The following is a 25,455-nucleotide window of genomic DNA, read 5'->3' on the forward strand; positions in this document are numbered from 1 at the left end:
CCTTCACAGCGAGGACTAAAACACAAGCCACTCAAAGCTGGCACAAAGGAAAGAGCAAAATATTTCAATAACTGACAGGAAATCATTCTTGACGAAGAGAAGGAATGTGAAGTACCATTACACAAGAAGCAAGAGAGACTGTGAAAGAGTCACGAGGAGACAACAAGGAGCTAAGATCCAATAAGACAAACTTATGCGATAGATCAATTATTTATTGTCCTCCTTTGAGTATAGTCTTCCCACAGCCTGACCAAGCCTTGACCAACACAGACTCACACGACATAAACTAATACAGATTAAGGACAGCCATTTTACTTAAAGCGATCTGCATTGACAACAATCTGGAAACGCTGAAGCTTGGTTCCATTCATTATCTTATATTTTCATGGCGAATGACAAAACATCCCCTGAAACATTTCTGCAGCGTAAGCTATACAGTGAAATGTGCAGGGGGGTTTTGCTGAAAACATGCCACAGCCCAGAAGGCACAGGCGAAGGAAGCATGGGGTAAAAGAAGCAAGCACTGCAACAGAAAGAGGGATCTGAGCGGGAGCAGAAAGAAAGAGGGGCAGATAGGATATCCCTCCTTTCGTGGTGTGGAGAGCAGGAAATGAAAGTGGCGGTGTGGGCGATGGCACGTGGCACAGAGACACGGAGACGGGACGAGCCGTGCCCAGGCAGGCAAGAGTTATTACACTGATTATCCCACCAAAGAAGCAGGGGAGGCATAGAGAGAGAGAGAGAGAGAGAGAGAGAGAGAGAGAGAGAGAGAGAGAGAGCCCTATATACTGTATTGCCAAACCCACACATATTTATCCACTCTACCAGTAGATTCCCCCTCTATCACTTTTTGTCTTTGTTCTGTGGGAAGCGTAGGGTTGTTGCCTCACTGAGCTTTTCATATTTTGTTAAGAAATTCAGCTCTGTCCATATCTCGTGAAGCTGGGTTAGGGTGTACAACCTGTCCTGTTTGGCCAGGCAGGTCTGGTAGCATCCGCCAGTCTTCATTGCCAGGTTGTGTTTTCCAGTCTTGATCGCCAGGTCAATAAGTTTTGCGGGTTTTTCCCTGTCTTTTCTTTTTCTTTCTCTTTTCTGTTCTTTCTTCTCTTTCTCATTTTTTCTTTTCTTTCTTGTACCTCTTTCTCTAAATTTAAACATTACAGCTCAACTTGGTAAGAGTTACCAAATTTCTGTTTGTCAGCAAACGATATCTGCAATCCTAATAATGAACAATTGTAATTCTGAACTAAATACCCTCTCCTCTACATCCCTCAAACATACCCCCTTAGTGTTTGACACAAATCACGCTTTGTTTAAACTAAGGTTTTTTATTTGTATTTAATTTAATGCATTGAGTATTTTTCATTCGGTTTTGTCTCTCAAATGAATGCCCAGGTGTATTCTTAAGCCTGCTCGTCACAGGAGCTGCTTAATTTGTTTTTGGGAAAGCATTGACTGGTGCACGCTCTCCTCTGAAGAGCACGCTGTCAGCCATTGCTTCTGTTCTCTCTGCAGTCCGGACGCTGAGCTGCGCAGTCACTGTAGTGGAGGAGTGCATTTCATGCGCAGCTGGCGCAGGCAGGATGCAGGTCTCAATGCACCAGGGGAGTCATTTTTGCCCAATGAGACGACTAACCCGCCGACTCCTTTAGGTGTCACTGCAACCAAATTTGCTCAGGCCTATGAGACTAGCACAATCAGTGTAGGCTCAGTGATAGCGTTGACAAGAATAGATTTTTACCCTTTGCTTTTGCTGGGATATGTGTGGAATATGGACATGCATTCAGGACAGCACATGCAGAGACTCATTCTTCTTACACATACATACACACAGACCCCCACACACACTGACAAACACATGCACGTGCACTCAAATGGTTGTACACAAATACACATTTTCTTAATTTCCCTTGTGTATGCACATTGTGCACACACACACACACTAATTGCTAATGACAAATGCAGACATTACTGTACAGTTCCATGATAAGAACATGCCAGTTTGACCAGTATGGAGACACACGCATGCACACACATCCATCTGAAACACACACACACACGGACACACACTCACATTCATACTCACATACACCTTGTCAGCATGATGGATCAGCACCATTTTCCTCTTTGGGCTAATTGCTGTCCAGAGGTAAAGTAAAATACTGCCTGGCTCACTGCTCGTGAAGGTCTTACATAACGATTCCGCATTCCCACAGAATGCTTCGCGAAGAAGAGAAATCTACAAGAAAACCCACTTTGTCAGCACTTGCAGTGTCTTTGTCACAGTGGTTCCTTAGGGGCCAAAGCTGCTATTTACCACAGAGGTTGTATATCAGGCTCTTGGCCCTGGCTCAGCTTGAATTGCATACAGGGTGAAAGCCAGCTTTGGGTGGGAAAACAAGAAGTCTATGGTAGACTGTTGCAATGATAGGTCTTCCCCACCTTTTTCTAGACATTTGTTATTTGCGGAATTACACGCTCCTTCCTTGCCTCTTGAGTCTTCTTCCTTCCTTCCTTCATTAGATCCATGTGAAAGAAACAGGAAACAGGAAAACAAATTCAGAATGACCATTGGTATGGGGGTGGTGTGCAATGACCCCCTGAGTGCAGGCAATTGCCACTTTTTCTATATTGATGACCTATTAAATGATCACTGTGGGGATGAGGACTCAATAAAACTTCATCACCCCAGATCCACTACAGGTTGCAGTACAGTGGCTATATAATGCATCAGTGCATGGAACAATGTCCACAACAGACTTCAGAGACTGCGAATTTATATCACATGTGTATTTAGTACGATATGAATATGTAATAAATCACAATGATTATAATATTGTGCAAACCAGGTTTAACTGAAAATGTGTACTTCATGAAACAGGGAACTATTAACAAAATATTCTTGAAGGGGAATATTTAAAAAGATTTTTCCATTGCATTGCCCAGAGTATTGGAGGGTTCAGTTGGTTAGGGGTCCACATTTAATTTTCTATCTAGCTACCTGCGCTGGTTGATCGGGCACCTATGGAGTGCATGACAAAGCCACATTTGAATGGTCTTCCTCCAGCTCCACTCTGTGCAAGCTTAGCTGTAGCCAGTGGTGTTAAAAGAACCAGCTGGTGACACCACATGTTTTGGTGGAGAGTTGTGGATGCCTACACCACCCTGAAATGGCAGTGGGGTTTCTCATAAACACTGTAGTTGCTGATAATTTGACATTCCAAATTAGGGCAGGAATTCGACATGTACAGCCCCACATTGTGGGCCAAATAAAAAATAAAAAAGAATAATAAAAATAATAATGACAACAACAATAATAATTAAGGAGGTCCAAGCAGCATGAGCAGTTTTTATGCTGTAAAGACACATCGAATGAATGTTACAAACATTTGCAGTCTCAGTACAAAAATTGGACAGGGTTGTACCTATCTTGGAGGACAACAAACATACAAGTCTCATGAGGATCAGCCATTGCTAAGCCTTTCTCTTGCCCACTGAAAATTTATTGGCTGACGTTGACCATATTTTTTTTGATTTATGACTTAACGATTTTACATCCATTGGGAGACTAACACAAAGACATAGCCTGCAAAGTTTCAACTTGCGTGGTCAAGCAAATGAGGAGTTAGAGGCATTGTGTGTGTGCTCCTCTTTTCCACCTATTGGCAAATGTGCCATGCTGCATCAGAGGCAACCATTGCGTATGTATGCCAAGTTTTGTGATGACTGGACAAAGCATTTACTAGTGTTTTAGTAAAAATGACTATGCCCACAGCAATTGATATGCATAGGGCGGCCATGCTGTTTTGAAACATTTGAAACATTTGAAACATTAACATGTTTTGATAATTATTCAGACTCACAGATTATTTCAAACCTAATTTGGGGACATGCAGCCTAACAACCTGGGACTACTTTGCAAAAGTAGGTTTTATCAAAAATTCTAAATGGTGAAAAATCAACCTGCATATTTGCAATAGCACCCCTAATAGCTAGCTGATCCCAATTTTTTCATGGTAGTAACAAGCGAGGACATACCCACCAAGTTTACTCACCCAGTAAAAATGGCTGCTGATATCTAATTGGCTGATGGTGGTCATGTTTTAAGATATCTTTTGATCTTTAGTCTCCTTGTTGTACAGAGATGTAGGACACAAAATTTCAACCTGACTGGTCAAACGGTTATAGGCTACAGAAGGTTATAGAAGTGTCGTAGGCATTTAAACTTATTTGCTTGTTATAGCTCCACCTATTGGTTGAGGGGTACCAACACTGTGGTGCATCCTCAGCATCAAGTACTGCAGTTGTTTACCGAATTTGGTGGGGATTGGACGTAAAATAATTTTGTAGGCCAAAATGTAAATGGCTGTGTTACAGCACCATCAGGCCAATCAGTGCCATTGCAATAACCTGAGTAGTGGGGGCATAGGAACATAACTGGTGTGTTTTGTTGCTGTACAATTTATGGTTTTTGCTCCCCATTCTCTTTTAGCAAAGAACAATAAGAAAAATAAAAAACAGAACAAAAAAAGGGTTGCTTGGACTGCTTATAATAATAATAATAATAATAACGACAATGGAAACAACAACTTTCTGAGGATCTTTCAAAACAGATCCCTGTACCTTTGTTTGAGGACATAGAGAATGTAAAAACAAACAAGCTTACAGGTTTATATATAACAGAATGGAGAAAACTGTAACCTAATCCAAGTTATAAAAAATTAAGCTGAGGTCTTCTCCCCCCTGGCACTTGCAAAATAGATGAGTCAATACGTTTGTGTTTGATTTTAGCAAGACCGCCACATGCCTTCCTAAATGAACTTAGAAATAGGGAATAGTCGCATGCCATTTTACAGTCAATGCTTTTTAATTATTGGAAAAAGATTATGTTTCAGTTTGAAAAAGGATTCTTATTTGATCCCATTTAATCAGGTTGCCCAGTTCGTTCATAGAATCGACTATGGCTCTTAATGAGCAGACCTTGTATTGACTGTTTAACAATTACCAAGAGAATGGCTACGTATGTTGTAAATAACCATTTGTATTATTAGTCATGCTATTGTTGCTGCTGTTATCACCCCTTCTATTTGTTGTTTGTTAATTAATCTACATTAGCAGTCTTTACATGTGAATGGACAGTGAATTGGAACCTGTATTTAAAAAATAGAATATATGTACACTTTTTGGTTGCTGTTTCTGAATTTTCTAAATAAACGTCAATCTAAGTGATTACACTGTGGGAAATACTGACAGATGGCTTCTTAACAGAATTGCTTTTATTGACTGCTGGGGTCTCACGCCAGCAATTAGTACTGCAGGCTGGCACTGTTCCAAAGGTCTGCAATAAGGAGGAAGGGCCTTCCGACATCAGTCTTACCACCCTAGAATACATGTGAAAAGGGGAGTAGGAGGTTCTCAGATCAGTTACACTGCCTTAGCACGAGCGGTGAGAAGGAAGAAGGCTGTTCCGAGATCAGCCCCAGTAAGATTATAACAATCCTGGATTATAACGCCTCACTCCACACTGTCCATCCCTTAGCTGTTATTTTGAACTTTACCAACTTGGTTAAAAATAGCCCATGGACCGCATGGACCTGAATTCAGGGTTTGACCTGAATCTATTATTGTGCATTTCGGTTGGTGAGGGCCGTGATTCAAACCTCACAGCACGTCCGCCCACCCTATAAAGGGTCATGTCCAGTAATAGTACCAGTTTAAATGAGCACTGCCTGCAGCTAACTTTGGTTAGTTTTAGTACAGCTGAGCACTGAAACTGCTTGTGTTTCAGCGCTGTTTGGTCCATATGTGTTGTGTTTTCCCTACATCCCAACCCAAACTAAAACATTGTAGTGCTTGCTGTGGCACAATTTTTTTTTTAAATCTCCCTCTGGGGAAATCCTGTTTGTTCTTCCATCCTTATAATTTTCTGAATATTGATCTGCGTAAACATGCCTTGTGACCATAACCATAGCACACCCTAGTTGTTTTTTCCCTTGGGCAAAAACCTACGGGCTATGTTTTTGAAAAAACAAAACATCGCACCTGGATTTGGGAGGTTCAGAGAAACTGTCATAATGATAAACAAAATATCACTGGTCCTCCCCAATTCATGTGTTCACGAGAGTTCTAGTGCTAACATTCACCATTAAACTACAAAGAAACCATGTCTAAAAATATAAACAACAGTAATGAATTTATAAGAACCCTCAATATCCAGGTAATGCATAATAATCTTTGGAATCACATCAGTTTTTCTCAATTAACTGGCCCCAGTTGAGCTGGTTGCATCATTCAAACTATGGCACTATGGCATACCATGGATCAAGTTCTTAATCTGGCATTTAGCAAGCTATCAATGGTTATGGTTAGTTGAGGGATGAGTGGCATAATTAGCTATTAGCAAGTATAATTATAGTAATTATGTTACTGAATTAAGTCTTCTCAGCACTAAACCAGTCATTTCTATTTATGTCATTTTTAACACACGCTGCGTGAGGTATTTTTCAGTAATTGTTTCTGATAGCTGGCATTCATTACTTGTATTGTGTTATTGGGATTGTATGGGTGTTTTTCATGAACAAACAACGTCAAATGGGATTAAGCCTAATGAGCAGTATCCAATATGTTTAAATACTTTTTCACTGTGGCCATTGTATGAGTCGTATACTTTTGTTAGAATTGTGCATAAACTAAAAGAAGCTCATTTTTGGTAATTTGTATTTGTCCTAATACTGTAGCTTATTTTTCTGCCTAGTTGGCTTGCAGAGGTTAGGTCAGAATAGTGTTCACTGTGTGAACTAAACTGTGTTCTTGGCTAGAAATAGCTGTACAAAATAAGTATTGTATCTTATTGAACCTGTTTTTAGTAGTTTTATATGACCATGAAATGCACTTTTGTACGTTACTTTGGATAAAAGCATCTGCCAAATAAAATGTAATGTAATGTAATTTATATTTTGGATTTGGAAAAAAGCATCTCTGTTCAACTGCCTATTACTCATAAAAAGGCAACAAGGTGGCTATTACATTGACCTGATGAATCATGATTGCTTGTGTTTTACATGTTCACATAACTCTGTTGAAATAAGTCTTCTCCAGTCCTAATTAATTTGTATTTACCAATATTATGGACAAATGTTCTATTTGAAGCTAGAAAGGTTCTCAAATTAAATTCCTAGAGAGGGCTGTGGCTAATCTGCTTGGATCAGTTGATCTAATTAGCTAATGGGAGTAACAATTGAATGTATTAAGCCGTTGGAGCAAAACTCAACATACAAATGGCCTTTCCAGTAATTTATCTTGGAACCTCAAGCTTGGTGGATAAAGTACTCCTCAGGCATGGTTCACTAAATTGAATAACAGTGTGGAACTGGAGATTAGAGGTCCTTGACTCTTCCGCAGTTCCCAAAAGTCCTAGAAAACCATGTCTAAGTGCTTTATATGAGAGAAAAAAATAATAATAATAATTCATGGTTGGGAAAGTTCTTGGATTTCACAGTGCTTGAAGGTGCTTGATTATCTGTTGGTTTATGAACTGTATGATAATAAACTTCCCAGTTTCCCTAAATAAAAACCGAAATCTTTTGAATTCATTGAAATCACCGCTCTATTTAAGTCTGTAATCTCACTAATGACTTGGTTATTGTGTGTGTGTGTATGTGTGTGTGCGTGTGTGTGTGTGTGTGTGTTTGTGTTTGTGCGTGTGTGTGTGTGGTGTGTGGGGTGGGGGGGGGGGGGTGGCTGAGTTATCCAAAAAGTGGGTTGTTATGTTTTTTTGTTTTTTTCCACGATATACTACAGATGTATTGTGTATCTTTCTGGACAGGACAAGAGCATAGAAGCTCTTAAATATTAAAACAAACATACAAGTGCTAACAAAATTTCTTACGGTGAATTTACTGTGGCAATTTGCTTGGTCAAGCTTTCTGTTCAACAGATGTGCAGAGCTGGTCTTAAGAATCACCTGACTCTCTATCCACCAGGAACTGCTCAAACAAACATATCTTCATTACATGCATATAATATGCATACTGTATTTCAGTTGCACTGTTGTATATGTAGGTACTTTGTGGGTTTTGATGTTGATGTCATAGCATGTCATTTGAAGTGCACCTGTGCTTTATTGTGAAACACTGTTATCACCCTGTTTACCTGGCCACTGGGGCCATCGTACCCTCATAACCACAGTGCTCCTTCAGTCTGCCATTGACTTCCTTGGTCTACCACCCCCCCCCCCACCCCACCCCCAGCTTCCTTGACTGCCTTTTTAGCTGTCACTGTGCTTTCTTCCTCATCGGAAGCAAAATGACCAGATTATTTTTAAGGAACTATTTTGGGGGAGGTTTCCATGGTAACTCCGAGGGGGCGATGCGAGGAGCGTAGCCGGAGCCTGACGGTAAACATCTTGGAGGAAGTGCCGCTTTGGCATCCTACCCGGCGGCGCTGCTCTAACGAGCCATGCCCTCCACAGATCCCTTCCCCTTCCTGGTGTGCGGCCCGGCGCACGTCTTTATTACATGCGTTGCTGTCACATTTATTCGCACGCTTGTTTTGGCAGTTAAAACCAAGAACAACCATACAGCCAGCAGCATGTTGACACACTGTGGAACTCGGTTCCCCAGGAGCTGCTGTAACCCGAATACAATCGTTTCAAATGTCCGTCTGAAAGCAGTGTTTATTTAACTTTCTTTTCTTTACTTAGTTAAGTATTGTATTTCTACACTAACTGCCTCTCAGTGTAAGCCTTGCTAACCTCAAACCATGAACCAGGTACACCATTGCTGGAAACAAGAGCACTGTATAAGACCATCTGTATCCTGCATACTTACCAGTGTTCTTTTCTGTTTTTTTAAACCCCCAGCGCTCCTGTATGCAACCATCTTCGGGAATGTCACCACCATCTTCCAGCAGATGTACACCAACACCAACCGCTACCATGAGATGCTCAACAATGTGCGGGACTTCCTCAAGCTCTACCAGGTCCCCAAGGGCTTGAGTGAGAGAGTGATGGATTATATTGTGTCCACTTGGGCCATGTCCAAAGGCATCGACACTGAGAGGGTGGGTGGGGCCACAGGCCCTTTGAACCTTCAAGGGTCCTGCATGTTTGATGACATAGAACAACACAGCATGCTCAGTTTTGTTTTTATTTTTTTATAGATACTGAGAAAAGTTGTGACTGATCTGGAGGAGGGCTGGCTGCAGATTTATACTGTAGATGGTTCAGAGGGGGATGAGATGCAGAGTTATTAGGGGTTTGGCAGGAGTTTGGTTAGCTCTGGGAATGTATTTTATAAGAAAAGGACTGTGGTTTTCCAGATGGGAAGCCTACAGGAACCTGAAGCAGTAGCCAGGCAGGCAGTGGGCAGTGAAACATGGTTGTATGTGCTCATTCTGTACGAGTGTTATTGACTCTCAAAGCTATGGTAAACAGGAGTGGCAGTGGGATACATCCATATTGATTTAGAGTAAACTGAATTGTTTAACTGCAATTTTTCTTATTGAAACAGTACATCACCCCCCTCCACACACACACACACACACACACACATTACGTTTCATGGACTGCCTCCAGGCTGCGCTCGGCAGAGGTTAGCAGCTAATGAGGTAGATGGTTGTCATTCAGATCCAGTTGTGGTTGCATGAACTCCAGGAATAATAATCCTGATTCTGTAAAAAGTGCTGTTCTCCGCTCTGAGAGCCTGCTGTCGCTGTTCACAGGATCGCTTTCAGAAGTCTCCTTTCCTCAATTACACCGAAAGAGCTATACAGCTGAAGGCTTCAGCAGTTCTGTTCTGTAGAACAGCAATTTACATTACATTACATTACATTTGTGTGTAGACATAGACACTAATACTGACAATTTAGACTCTAAAAAATTAATATTCACACAAATTAATATGTAATTGAATTGTTGCAAGTTTGAATAGTTAGATTGATTTTACAGAAGAGTTCATTTTAAGTTATTTATGAAATTATGTCAAATTTCAGGGCAGCGCTATTTTTTCAAATAATTACATGTTTTTCATGCAACATGATTAATTCACAGTCTCTCATCAGTGGAATTTTGTGTTCAGCTCTTCTATTCCAAAAAATAACACTCTGTCATTTTTTATGGTTCAGGCACAGATTCTGTATAGTAAATACATGGTACACTCCTGCATTCCTTCTTGCACTCTGCATCTTTCTCTTGGACAGTGGTTCTCAAACTTGGTCCTGGGGGACCACTGTGTATGTTGGTTTTTGTTCCAACCGCAACTGCATTCCCAGAATTTTAGCAAGCTCTTCATTTTTCTTAATTAGGCTCTTTTCATAATTAGAGGGATTATTTACCCTCCTAAGGCACATTATGTGAGAAATCGCTGCACATGACATGACTAATAAAAGTCTCATATTCACAGTTTGCTATATTGCAAATGATTACATAAAGAGAGATTTTTTTAAATTAACAGATCAAATTAAAGACTGAATGAATAGGCTCTAATTGGCAAAAGTGTGGACACATGGCCACTAAAACTAGCCATCTGGTAGATAATGAAGAATTAAAAGAAAAAGCAAATGATAACAAGCCAAGCCTGCATTGTGTGAAGAAGGAAATAAAGGAATAAATTATAAAAGTTAAAAACATGTGTTCAACAACCTAATGCTAATTAGGTTTAATTTGATCTTTTAATTTGATCTTTTGATTCAAGTCTTTAATTTGATCAGTTAAAAATAATGTGGTCAACACTTCTTATGTATTGTTTGCAACATAGCACAATAAGCACAGTGTGAAGATGGGTCTTTTATTATTCATGGAATGCAAGTTATGTCTGATATAATGTGTTTTAAGAGGATAAATAATCCCTCTAAAATAGCACCTAATTAAGAAAAAGTAACAGCTTGTTAAAATTCTGAGATTGCAATTGTGGTTGCAATGGAAACAAGCATTCACAGTGGTCCCTCAGGGCCAAGTTTGCAAACCACTGGTCCAGGAGGCTCTGGGTGGTAACAGGCATTAGGAGAATAATATTAACAGTTTCTAGTAATATATATATTTACATTAAAATTTGTGAGCCCTAAAACAGAATATGCATGGACAGCACTATTTTCAGTTGCCACACTGGTTCATGAAATAAATCAGCATCAAACTGAAATGTTTCATCTGTGGAAAAGACACAGAACTTCCAGTGTTAGGATTCCAGGAATGGCCATCTATAGAATCTTTGCTTTGGACTGTTATCAGGACGATTTTTTGATCAGTGCCGGTGAATTGTCTCCAATTCCCAGTTTTCTTGGTTTTTGCTTGTGAAAGGCCTACATTTTTTATCAAAAACATTTGTTCAACTGGATCGAGATGTGTAGCTTGCAACTGTCAACACGGAGCATTGCTTTTGTCTTCCCTGAACAATTCCTTTCGAACATTCGTACTTGCTTTATATCATTACCATTCCTTAAATTTACTTTTCTGTTACAAAACCATTAGCAGGGGTGTCCATTTTTTATAAGGGCTAGAAGCTGTGAATCAACCCCAGATCACCACCAACTCATCTATATTTCACAAAGGGGATTGCATTGCTCTCAATTTGGGCTTCATGTTTTCCACCAAACATGAGTAACATTCTGCCTTAAGGATAAAATACTAAGATTCAATAAAAATGCCATAATAAAGATTTATAAGAACAACATGATCTCCTGGAATATTATTTGACATCATTTGAATATTATAATACTAATTCAATATAACTCATAAAATTACATAAATGTAATATTGCCCTCAAACCTCTTTGATAGGTTCTATTTAAACATTGGTCTCGACCCCCAATACATGATAATAATCTGTAAGAGCATTGTGAGTATAAACTTGCACTGGTGTTGTAGTGACATTGCATCTAAGCTTTCTGTTCTGGGAATGTTTTTAACCAGGTTTGGCAGTCTCGCTCATGTCAATCAGGTGAAAGCACCTACATTTCTCATACAATGTAAGTCACTCTGATTAATTAATTTAAAAATGTATGAATGTGAACCCTAGTGTTTTCAGTCAGATTTGAAAGATGAGTGATTCTATTTTATAAACAGTTGCAGCAATCTCTTCCCACTACTGGGGGCAAATGAGTAAATGAAGGAAAGACAGACCTGACAGATGAGCAGTGGTTACAGAGCCAAGAGATGGCGCAGGGTTCTGTGGGTGCACTGTATGGATGGAAGCTGTACCCTTAAGTTTCTGGTAGGCTAATCAGCCCTGAAACTGGTGTGATCTGTAAAATGGTTGTGGGAGACATTTTGAGGTGAGACAGGTGTACTTTGGGGAGTGGGAGGGGTGCTGCTGGATGGCTCATCCTATTAAGCCACCGGAGTATGACGTCCTGGCCATTTCAGTGCAGGCTGCCTGGCAACCCTGCTGAGCAGGCCATGGTTGGGCATAGCTTCACCCAGAGAATGATGTCATAGCTTAGCTGGAAGTCTATGGAGGCAGCTGCTGGCAGCACATACTTGAAAAAACAGCACAGGCTTTTCATAACAGTGTAGTGTTGAGGTAGTCTTATACGACATAATAGCTCGAATTGGGGAAGAAAATAAAAATGTGGTTTAAAAATTGGTTTCCAAAAAAGAAGGCCTGCTAAGTGGTAGAATTGAAGCGGGTACAGGATGCTGAAAACCAGTGTGTGCGTCCCAGTGAGTTTCACCACGTCTGCTGAAAGCAGGCTAGCTGATTGGCACGAAAGCTCTGTGCACCACAGCAAGGGTGTGATATGCGCTCATGTAATAGGACTGGGAATTTGGATGAGGTTCGGTTTAGCTGTCTTTCGTCTTTATGCTTTTTTCCCTGCAGCCTCCCATGTTGCCTGACTGTCTGACAAAAACATTATAAAGAATCAAAGCCTTCTTAGCCTCAGAAAGTTCAGTATGAAGAAAGTGCTGTGGGAAAGCGAGCTCTTGCCAAGGCTAGTTAGCTGTGTCACACTGCATCTGCGGTGTGGAAGCTTGTCATTCTGTCTGTGCAGATAGCAATTGGCACAGCTTGATAGGGGCGCAGTTGTCACCCCTTGGTCTTTATCGCATTACCATGGCTATAATCTTAAGAGGCAGAAGCCTCCCATCACAATAAACCGTATCACCTGCTATATTGGTTAATTGTCCGATTTAGTAAGGTGAGCTTCTGGGTGGTAATTACTTTAGATGCTGATGCGCAGGCTTTTGTCAGTGCTGAATGGCTGAACGTTTTGAACGTCCCCTACAGTGGCTGAGCATGAGCAAGTCGTGCTGTTTTACCGGAGAGGAGCATGGAAGCATGACTGCAGGAATGTTCCGGATTTGTGATGGGGCATACTACATGAGAGAGGATCGTGTTCAGGCTTCATGCTCGGTCACAGGGATTCAGTTGTTCACACTGGGTGCTTCAGTATTTCCTGTGGCTCTTCATTTTCACGTCAGAAAAGGGATTCTGGGGAATCTGCAAAAGACCCCGTGGTTTTGAGGATCAGGCTGGGTATTTGCCGTAAAGATTCTAAGATTAGATTCCAGGATAAATTTTCAGGAACTCTAAACTAAGATTTATAACTGTAGGGTTGCCCTTGTATAAAAACCACCATTTTCTCTTGGTACGAGCAGTGTACGGTAGTATTGAGACAACTGTATTTGCCTGGATTTCTTCAGTAAATATCCACTGATTTTAATGGGCAGCATTCAAAGTTTAATCCATGTGAATTTCCACACCACTGATAAAGAAGAATAAGAGTAAAAACACGCACATCCAAAGTCTTAACAGGCCTTGTTTCCAAATGTATTTATGACTATGTTCTGTCTAATGTATAATTTCAACCAGACATTTTACTCTTTAAATCAAGGACTAATACTTGGATTATATCTTTTTTATTTTACTTTTTGTGGTAAGGGTAATGTAACTTCAAGCAAGAAAAGGGATTCTCTGTCTAAACTTTCTGTTTAGTATTACTCTTTAGTGCAGCAGTCCTCACAAAGGAACTGGGTCCGAGCCCATAGTTTGGAGGTCTACATGATTTAATAATGAATTCAGTCAGGTACTCAGGTACTTGACAAGTTAAGCATTCATAATTTGTATACTCATATTTGAGAAGATGGAAAAAGAAGATAAATGGAAAGACAACTTTTTTATGTCTTTATGCCTATTTTTATCCTTAAGCCAACCATCACAACTATAAGCTCATTTCAACACAGCAACATCCTCAATCAATTTTGAGAGGACAGAATAAGAAGAGGCCAGCAGCTGTCTGTTTATGCAGTCATTGTGCCAAAGAACTCTATGTCCACAATGCCGATTACTCCATTTTAAACCAGCTTGAGCTGGTGAAGCTGGTTTAAGGTATGTTTTAGACACCTCTAGCTGGTTTTTCACTGGTCATCCAGCTGTTCACCGACTGACCAGCCTATTGTCCGTTAGTACACCAGTTTGGCCACCATCTAACTCTACCAGCTTAACCACCTTTGATCAGCCACAGACCAGCAATGACCAGATATGCCCAGCTCAGAATCTCACCTGACGTGCGTTCAAGACAGAGACCGTTCGCTAATGTTCGCGAACATATTAAAACATATTCAAACTTTTTTTTGTTCACCACGAATGTTAGCTAATGTTGCCTAACAGTCTGAAAAGGTAGTGCACCACGAACAAAAATGGCTTCTGACAGGAAAGACACTGAGAGATCCATTTTTATTTAAGATGTGTGGGTGGCAAATTAAATGGAATGTTCATTTAAAATCATTCAAAGGTAACTGTTGGCCGCAAACATAGTTTACCACAAACTTTCAACATCTTGAATGCACGTTTGGTCTTTGCTGGAATAGGGTTATGCAGCAGGACAAGGCAGACTGCAGGTCACTGATCTTCAAGATGAGGTGCTATTATGCACTGAAGCAGGGAACACCCTGTCATTAAATGCTTACTCTGGGTGGCACTGTGGCTAATTACACCTTGCCCATAAGACCCTCAATCATAGTCAGTACTGGCTTAATTTGAATGTGATTCCAGAATGCGGGGTGAATGATTGCACTGAGAGCCAGCAGTTGAGCTGGATGCACCAGCTAAGAGCCCTGAAACCATATATACCTCAGCCCTTAATCTCCCAACAACCCTGGCCCAGACACTGGGGGAGACCTTTGTCGGGAATGACGACTCATTGGCTCGTCCCGTCTCTCTGCAGGTGCTGTCCTTCTGTCCCAAAGACATGCGGGCAGACATCTGCGTCCACCTGAACCGCCAGGTGTTTAACGAGCACCCCGCCTTCCGGCTGGCCAGCGACGGCTGCCTGCGCTCACTGGCGGTGGAGTTCCAGACCATCCACTGCGCCCCCGGCGACCTCGTCTTCCACGCCGGCGAGAGTGTGGACACCCTGTGCTTTGTGGTATCGGGGTCACTGGAGGTCATCCAGGACGATGAAGTCACCGCCATTCTGGGTAAGCTGCTTTGGGTTAATTATGCTCATTTATTTCATTTTCTGTTTATAAATAGTGTGAATGTTGTATTCATTTGATTGAATGTTCAGTGTGAATTTTACAATTAATATTACATTTTATTTTTTTACAGTACAAGTGTTCTTGTCCAGGCATCTGAAATAATATGTAGACTGTAACTTGCAATGTAATTTCACCTCGGTAACGGTATCTGGTGACCCAATAAAGTAGGAACAGAGACCCTGCCTGCAGCCTTAAAGGTATAAAGGTTTATGGTCAGTAATGGTAGATTAAAGGTACCCTCCATAACACTATTAATGTAACTGCATATATGCTTTTCTAGTATAGAGTATGCAGGGTTTGCACTATTGGCAGCATGTCAAAATGAAAAAAAAGTTATTTAACTGGGGAACCAACCACACTGTTTGTAAAATTCGCTGTGAGCACCAATGACAGTTGATTAGGTTATCAGACCATTCAGGTGGTTTCACTCTCCAAATTGCCCCGCCAGCACAGAGACCAGGGGATTTATAGGGCCCTTTCATAAATCACTGAGAAACGGATGCTTTGTGTTGCCATTTAAAAAAAAAAAAAAACTGCACAGCCTGCTTTTATTTTATTGGACTATTATGTGCTCATAAAATTAAGTTACGAGCAACTCCAGGCTAGAATGTTGTTAAATTCCATCTGTAAACCATAGCTGAAAGTCTCATACAGAGCAGGCAGATTGGTTGTCGCCCCTATAGCCTGGATAATTGGACAATTCTCAAGTAGTGTGCTGTCCCTCTTAAAATCTCACCAAATCAGCTTTAAGCTTTCTGCATTACCAGTGATTGGTTTTATTGTGGAAATACTGTGACTTGTCCATGAAATCAGAATAATCAAGAACAGATGTGACTTGAAGAAAAATAAAAATTTGGACGTTCATAAGCACCCAACAAAGAACAAAACCTCTGATGGAAAAGTGATTGGAAATGCTGGGAAACTAAATACTGATAATAGCTGATCAACTGGATCCCTACAAATTTAGTTGGCTAAGAAAATCCCTCCCTCATTACCTCAGCTTATATGCTGTAATGGTTAAAGTAAATCCCCCCACCCCCACTGTAAGACCCAATCAATGTGATATATAAACTTCAGTTTATGATATTTTTTATTTCCCTAAGAATGCTTATGCAGTGGTTTCCCATAATCCCATTCCTCTGCAGTGTGAGTATGTTTGGATGCCTCTGCAATGCTGCAGTTATAGCTTGTCAGAGTTATGGATACGGGCGGGGTGTGCTCCATTGAGATAGCATTGTAGTTCTGCCCTCTCTTGGACACACATAGCGATAGTTCCCCGGAGTGCAAATAATGAAGAGGACAAGGCAGGGAATAACAGGAATCTTTGTGAATGGGATAATTGTGATCTAAGCTGCCAGTGTGGTTGGACTACATGATAAACAGAGCCTTTCAGTCCAACCCAAATGAGGCTTGGCTTTCGGGTTCAGTGATGCATTTATGGAGTTACACAGCATTGTTCATTTGTCGAGGTACAACAACATGAACAATCATGATCCTTACTGATGACACAGGTTTAAATTTGTCTGCAAATGTTTTCTTTTTTTTTTTTTAAATAGAAAATTAAAAAACAATCTCTTTTAAAACTTATTTTATCTCAACCAACCTCAATTTTCCCTCCTTCCAACTTGGAATGCGTGATCACATTCTTAAGCCCATCTCATCGCTTCAGTGTCCTGAGAAGTGAGCCCAAGCAAGCCCATGTTTCCCTCTGCTATACTGCTAGCTACTGCATGTTTCAACTCTGCATTTCACCGATTGAGTCATACTGCCATTGTTTCTGAGGAAAATGTCACGCAGATGATAGAGTGCAGTCACCTGACAGACAAAAGGAGTTGCCCTTGTGAGATTAGAGAGGGGTACTCGAGATGACTGAAAACTGTCCTTCCCCGGTTGATGCTAGGTCTAATTATGTTCTGCCCTGTGGCATTCTGGTAGGTACTCGGTGGTACTGTGACTGTGATTCACTTTCAGATCGGTCGAATCTTAAACAAGGCTGCCTCAACTGAGACATTGATCTCCTTACATGCTGTACAGAATGAAATAAGAGAGAATCGAAGTGTGCTTGTTTGGGAATTGACTGTGTTCTGCACAGTGTACATTGCAGAAGAAAGGCCATGTCTCCTGAGTTGTTCTTTCAGTAAAGGCACTTGCCACAATTGCACACTGGACCCTGCTTTGAACCTCGGCTGTATCACCAAGCCAATTATGTCTGGGGGTCTGTGACTGGGGCACAGTTGGCCTTGTTCCCCCGCAGTCAGGGTGGATTTACATTGGGCAGGATGCCTGAGGTTACTGCTACACAGGTTCCTCCACAGCGCACCAAGTGCCCGCAGGCAACCAGCTGTAATCAGTCAGATACATCTCTCCTCCTGCAGTGCAGTCGTGTTTTGAGGCCTGTAGGGTATAACATATTCAGTGACTCACTGCGGATTTTATTGGAGCAGATGCCGAGGCTCCTGCTACACCTGGGTAGCACCGTGATAGATTACATAGAAATAGTAGATTCAAAAAGTGAGAGGGAAACAAATTGTTCCACCAAACAAAAACTATACAAGTAAACTATACAAATCCTAAATTATGCCGCGAGAATTAAAGTCCATCGACCACCACTGAACACCCATCACATTCAGTGCCATTGCCTTTTCCTAGATGACATGAAAAGGAAGTGATGTAAATAGGCTTTCTCTGGCAGTACTGCGCACATCTCAATTCTCACTGCTTTGCCAGTGAAAAAGAATGCATTAAGCGATTGAGCGATTACATTTTGCTCACATCTCATGCTGATTCACAGGATGACACCGTTTGACCCCACACATTCTTTCACTTGCACCTCAGCGGCAAGGACGTGACATGTTTCCGAGTGTTTCTGATTGCCTTAATATGCACCCTCTATCGCCAGTTGAAATCTTCTGCTACTTCTAGGGAAGTACATATCTTTAGAAAGACATTTTAATTTGTGGCATATTCAGGATTTTTGTAACATTTGTTCATTTGGAAAGAACTTCCATGTTCGTTTTCTACAAGTTGCAGCAAGAGAATATGTGCCACTGAGGTGGGAAATGCAGCATGTGTTCACATCATGTGGTAGATACAGTAGATTTGATCTTCCCTGTTACATTACAACATTTCCATAGGGATAAAGATGCTGCCGTATTACCGTAGCTGGCTGTGTGTAGTCAGAGACCTCAGTGATAGCTAAAGTGGGATAAAGTGGTCTTTGTAGCGGTAGCTGCTCATGAGCCTGCCATATTAAAGAAGTCACTGCCACAATGTTGTAAAGTGACATGATATGTGCGGTGCTCAAGACCAGTTCAGAGGCCTTGTGGTCTATGAAGTTGAGTAGTCAGTCCACAGCCGAGTGCCTTTGACTTTAAAAAAGGCCATCTGTCTGCTTAGCATTAGAATTAAAATAATTGGATTTAATATAGGTGGGTAATTGCCCTAGAAAGACTGTCATTTTTTTCAGGATGTGAACTTTTAGATCACTCCGGGTTACGCTCAGACCCTATGTGCAACCTATTCTTAGGCATGCCTTCATTAAATATCACCATAGATCTGTAAGTGTGTGTCTTTGCCTGAGCAATGAAGAGAATGGATTAAATAACCTCTTCGAAAACCTTGGAATGAGTGATTTGAGGAATGGGAATTGATAATTTAGTCAATACTTAAGATGTGTGCAAGTAGAAAACTCATTTGCATTCTTACTTTTTCTGAGCTCTTTAGACGGAGCAGCCAGAGAATGCCCAAAAGTGTTGAAAATGAGTCTATGAGATTAAATTAGGTGACACACGGAAGAAGACTTTAATTCACCTTCAGTTGAGTTTAATTTCATGAGTGGTATTTTTTTCTATACTGACAGGATCAATTTGTTCAAATTACTTTCACCCTGAGTGGGAATGGCAGTTTTACTTAAATGAGAGAGGCTCTGGGCCATTTAGCTGTGGTGTGCAACACATTTTCACCATCCCAAAGATATCCAAATATCTTTCCCTGTGATAGCTATAGGAGAGCAGGCGGATCTCAGGCCAAAGGAGAAGTTCACAAAAAAACTTTACACTGTACTGTCCAAATGACAAACAGGTAAAAGCAAAACATCTTGTTACATTGGCTCTGCCCTCCCTCCCCCTCTCTGGGAGATGCTCTTACCCCCGTTCTCAAACACTGAAAGCTCCTCTTTTTCGTCTGTGGAACAACCGCGTGGAGTGCACATTCATATGCTCTCCACTACAGACTGAAGGAGCCCATGAGCACACATAGACCAGGACTGACCCCTGCCTTTGCTGTTGATGCTGAAAACAAGTTGATTTACTGACTTCTGAGAAAACGCCAAAGGAGAAGAGACGCCAAGCTTAAAATGAGCTCATGACTGACTGTAGCAGAACTACAGAAAAGGCTCAGCTTTATATCTCCCTATATAACATTATTTTATTGCACTGGTATTGTATAGCTTGCATGTTGTATAAAATATGTTTCAGGCAGCAGGGCTGTATTTTTTAAACCTCTGCCAATGTTAAAGGGGTAGTGATAATTTACAGACTGATTTGAGTGTTAGTCTCCCTGGGAGATGGTTTTCAGTCCCTGCTGGTGAGGCTGTATCCTCTTCAGCTCCCATTTTTTGTGGAGTCCTGCAGGGATCTAATTCAGGGCCAATTTTGTCTTCTATTTATATGCTTCCTCTTGGCCATGTAATACAAAAACACATTGTCACCTTTCACCTTTATGCTGATGACATGCAGCTTTACTTGTCCTGTAAGCCTAATAGACAGAGTAAGTTAACTGCTCTACATGGCTGTCTTTGCCATGAAATCAAATGGTGGATGGTCCAGAACTTCATACATCAAAACCATGATACGAGCTAATTATTGGTCCCAAAGCTGCACACACACCGGTGAAATGGTATTTTCGTCATGGATTTTGATTCCCCTGAGTCGTTTAACAATGCTCGTTTCATCACATGAAAAGATCTGGACTACTCACTGCAGGCTATAAAACTACAAATAGTAGGCTGGGCTATGATTTGCACATTTCTCACTATGATTATCAATATTTTGGTGTTTATTTTATAAATATTTATACAGTTTTACTTTATTTAAAAAATTATTTACTGCGATTGCATGCAATGCTATAGGCAAAAATGAACTGATTAAGTACTTGATACAAATTTAGTTTGCAATTTTAGACATTGCCTTGTGACACAAATGCATTATTAGAGTGACATTCCACATTTTTTAGCGATAGCAATATAAAATCGATGTGTGAATGGCAATATTAGACCACTGAATTTGGCGGTATGTCAGGGCACTTTGCACCCCACTCTTAAAGGAAATGAAAAGGGGACATTTGATTGGCTATGAGTGAATCCAGCAGCAACACGCCCACTTATAATATATTCATTATAATTCAGCCCCCTCTTGATCTGCACTGCACACTTTGAGCTGTGCACTCACCTCTAGTTACGAAAATACCAACATTCTGTAGCCATGCCCAGTGTGCCCATACACTGCGCCATTGACTGAGCCCATGTGAACCCTGTGATATTGATTCTGGAAAATAGAGCTCTAAGAATTTGGTACAATTCTGCTACCACCAGTTGAAAAATGTGGCTACAATTAGCTCCATGTTGTCTGCTGGCGATGTTGAGAAGGTCATGCACGCATTTGTCTTGACTCGAGTGCCGTGATTCTCTGTATTCCTGTCAAAGCAACTTGCACAGGCTTCACCATGTCCAAAACTGTACTGCTAGACTTCTCAGCAAAGTTAAGGACCACTCATATAACCCCAGTCCTCCCTGTACCTCCCTGTTACTTTTAGCATTGATTAAAAATTTTTACTGGTAACTTTTAAGGCGAGGAGTGAATCAGTCCCAGAGTACCTTGCTGACCTCCTAAATACATACACCTCCATGCTCCATTAGACCTTCCTCTAAAGACCTCGTCATTGTTCCCTCTGCCAGACAAAAACTGGAGGAGACAAGGCATTTTCTATCAGGGCTTTTACACCATGGAACAGTCTGCCTGTGTACATTAGTTCCTCAAACCCTGTGTGTTGTTTTATACCTTGTTTAAAGACTTATTTTTTAATCTGGCATTTAACTTAGAAGTGTTTTATCTTTGTACTTGTCTCTTATTTCTCATATTATCACCTGAATTTTTATACTCTTTTATGACTGCTTTAGTGTTTATTTTACTAGGTATCTGTATTGGTTTGGAAATGCCTTGTGCAGTCCGCAAGAAAAGATTATTATTATTTTTATCATTGTTATTATTATTAATATCTCTCTCTTTCTCTCTCTATCTCTCTCTCTCCTTACCCAGGAAAGGGGGACGTCTTTGGAGATGTCTTCTGGAAGGAGACGACCTTGGCGCACTCATGTGCCAACGTGCGTGCGCTCACCTACTGCGACCTGCACATCATCAAGAGGGAGGCACTGCTGAAGGTGCTGGAGTTCTACACGGCCTTCGCCAACTCCTTTTCCCGCAACCTCATCCTCACCTGCAGCCTGCGCAAACGGGTAGGCCACTCCCATCACCCACAGCAACTGTGGCTCCTCACCTTGCATGTTGACCATAGCAGTGGATTGTGGCTGGGTAGGGGGGGAGGTGTACAAGGAATAATGCAGTTTGAGTTCAAATCAATGTACATTGGAATATACGCTTTGCCACTGAGCCTACATGAAATCTTTTCTCTGTGGCCCTCATGGACATTGCAGTTTAGATTTCCATGCTCCAGGTTTTGTCACATTCCTGCTGAATTAGCTAATTATTGGAATGGTCTGAAGGCTAAAATGTTCATGAAATCTTGTCCTTTCCTTGTCTGAATATGTGAAACATGGAGGGTTATATTGTCAAATCCATTTTGCTTATAGGTTGAAAGGGGTCATGTTTGTTTGTTTTGACCTGAAGCTATATTGCTTGTGCTTTTTTCGAATCCTGAACCATGGTCATTTCGCCCTTAGAGATTACTAAATTAAATTGTATGTCTTCTGTTCTCCTTCTGTTGAGACTGAACAGAGAGTAATTGTGCCTCTTGTCTAGTGGAAAATGGAAAGGCTGTTGGTAATTCATATGTGCTGATCTTTTGGCAAAGCCATCAAACAGTCTTCCTCCACTTCCCCTATTCCAATGCACGCACACACTCACACTCACCCACATGCTCACTCACTCACACACACACACACACACACACACACTCACGCTCACACACACATGCATACACACTCACAGACATACACACACATACAGACATGCACGCACGTACAGACACACACACACACACACGAGCGTCGTGCAGAGCAGGTTCAGTCAGGAAATTCTTGTTGCAGCTGACCATTGGTCGGCCTCAGCTACTACAGGTCTTCAAACCCGACCAATCACATACACACATCACTACATGTTCTCATACTGAACCAATCACATGTTCACATCACTAATGAAGTGCCTTTTTTAAACTGACAGTCAGATCTATGCCGTGCTGCTCATTGCCTGTGCTACTCTTTGCTGCTCACAGAATTACACCACCCCAGCTTCCACCTATTTCTAAGTACTGTTTTTTTATATTTCTCTCGTTTAGTAGGGGAGATGGATCATGCTCCCTGTTTATTAGGTTAGTGCATGCTGGTGCGCGCACAGAAGTACCTACAGTAAAACATCTATTCAGCGGCAAACCAAAATAATGACATTCCATATTCAATTATATGTTTAGTCTAAATACATGAGTTGCCCTGACTGAAATTATTTTTTTATTCTTGTACAGTTAACAATGGGTAATGTGTGTGAGGGTGGTAGGTGATATCAAAATTGCAGCAGCACAGAGGTGATATGTAAAAAAGAATAAACTTGCTGTGCTACTATTGCTGTAATAAGGGTTAGATTACCATGCATTCCTGTACAGTACAATACTGGATAAAAAATGCTTGACATTGCATTTTCTTTACCACACAGTCAGTAATAATGCTGGCTTTGTAAATGAGTTTTTTTGGAGTTTTTATCTCATGGGAGCTGGAACCTGCCAGTGAGAAAATAACAAATCTGGCTTGTGCTGCTGCTTGGTCTGCGTGCTGTTGAACAAAATGAAAACTGCTTTTACCGCAGACTGAATTACGATTTAAACAGGACACTGCGCCACGAGATTTGTTCTTGTCCGTAAATCAGTTTATGTGTGAGTGATTTGTGCCCATTCAAGCAAATAAAGGCATGCACACACTTGTGACATAATTACACATTCACTGGCATGTAGAGATGGAGGTGGTTTGATCTACAGAGATGTTCCTGACCTGAAGCTAGTTAGGACCATGGGATTGAGCTGTGGGGAGCTCGGTGCATATATAATTCATTGTGACACGGCCTCTGGACAAGCATTTAAGCCATTCCAAAGCACAACAGCATTGTGTCCACCGTTTAAATACCGGGTGAGTCAGAAGCAACACCCCCTCCCTGTCATTGTGCCCCTAAACTCCAAAAACCAAAAATAAGTCTGTCTGAACAAGCATTTTTGGTCTTTTATTTAAACTTTTAATTTTATTTCTACTACTTTTTTTCTAAATAAGACAGAAAGTGACGTGAGACTCATTTCCAAATTTGTCAATGGGGTAAGACAATTCCATGTGTCAAGCAAAGAGTAACTGAAAATATGGTATTATTTTCTACTTGAAAATATCTCGGAAAGAAATAAGATTTTACGTAGAATGTGTTAAGATAGGCTTTTCGCTGTGTTTCTTTCCATTCCATTATGGTGTCCATGTCTCTTCGCACCACCACCCAGAAAGACAATATGCCTGCATATGTAACCCCCCAGCTGGGAGAACTTTTCATCTTCCTAAGAGCAGAGCAGCATTGCGCTAAAGTGCAGCTAGGCTCATTAACCAAATGTGTCAATCTGGTTCTCTCCTGGGAATAGTACTATGAAACAATTTTAAGAGGTATTTAAACACATTCGCTTCAGTAAACATCCTGATGTGTGATTTGTGGTTCTCAAACTTGGGCCTGGGGACCCCTGTGTACGCTGGTTTTCATTTCAACCACAACTGCAATCCCAGAATTTTAACAAGCTGTTCAGTAAGCTATATTATGTGAGAAATAACTATGCATACCATGCCATAATGAAAGTCCCATATTCACATTGTGCTTGTTGTGCTATAATTACAAATGATAACACAAAAAGAGGTGAAAGATTTTACTGAACAAATTAAAGAGTACTGAGGTGAATCAGTTGGCTCCAATTTGGTGAAAGTGTGGACACCTGGCCCCTAAAACAAACCATTTCATAGATATTGAAAAATTCAAAGACCAAGCAAATGATAACAAGCCAAACAATTATGGTATCAATAACTTTAAGGGGAAAAATTATGAAATTGTGGTCCCCATGACCGAGTTTGAGAACCACTGGTATGAAGGAATAGTGGAATGATGTTAGCAAACCCCACCCCCTTATCCTGAAGAAGGAGACTCATTTTAAGTCCTAACCAGCAACATGTTTTTCTCCAATTCACTCTACTTTGCATTGAATCATTTTTATTACAGCAAAAAATATATATTTATTTTATATTGTTATTTGGATTATAATTAAACTATTATGTCTGATTATAATTATATTTGACAAGTTTTCTAAAAGGGGAAAATGACATAATTTCATTTTTAAATCTGTAAAGGAAAGATCTTTGCATTTGGTGCCATCGGTGGATAATGGGCGACCCTTATTTGAACTGGCCTGCTTATTATTTGAGCGAGACAGTTGAAAGCAAAAGTTATCAAATAAAGGTGAGCTTGCTGCCTGCTGCTGGGTAGTCTTTGCTCCTGTCGTGAGTGCTGACAGACCTGCTGGCCAATTAGTCGCAGCAGGAGAGACTCGCTGAAACCGCCAGCATTGCCTCTGTGGTGGCAGAAAAGTGCACTTATTCATCTGCAGTGTGAGGAAGGAGCCGTTAGCAGCAGCAAGAAAATAAAGTTCTCTCCAGTAATCTCCATGCACTGGAATTATTAGCAAAGC

The 25,455-nt window shown here is 40.9% G+C and overlaps 1 protein-coding gene across 1 annotated transcript in view; it reads left to right on the plus strand.

Annotated features, from left to right (window-relative positions):
• Positions 1 to 25,455, plus strand: part of LOC118229009 (potassium voltage-gated channel subfamily H member 5-like) — a 100,550-nt gene that overhangs the window by 54,623 nt on the left and 20,472 nt on the right. Inside the window, 3 exon segments of the mRNA XM_035420622.1 lie at positions 8,861 to 9,060; positions 15,159 to 15,411; positions 21,786 to 21,982. Of these exon segments, the coding sequence (XP_035276513.1) occupies positions 8,861 to 9,060; positions 15,159 to 15,411; positions 21,786 to 21,982 (650 nt within the window).

This window comes from Anguilla anguilla, chromosome 6 (assembly GCF_013347855.1).
Source record: "Anguilla anguilla isolate fAngAng1 chromosome 6, fAngAng1.pri, whole genome shotgun sequence".
Classification (NCBI taxonomy): Eukaryota; Metazoa; Chordata; class Actinopteri; order Anguilliformes; family Anguillidae; genus Anguilla; species Anguilla anguilla.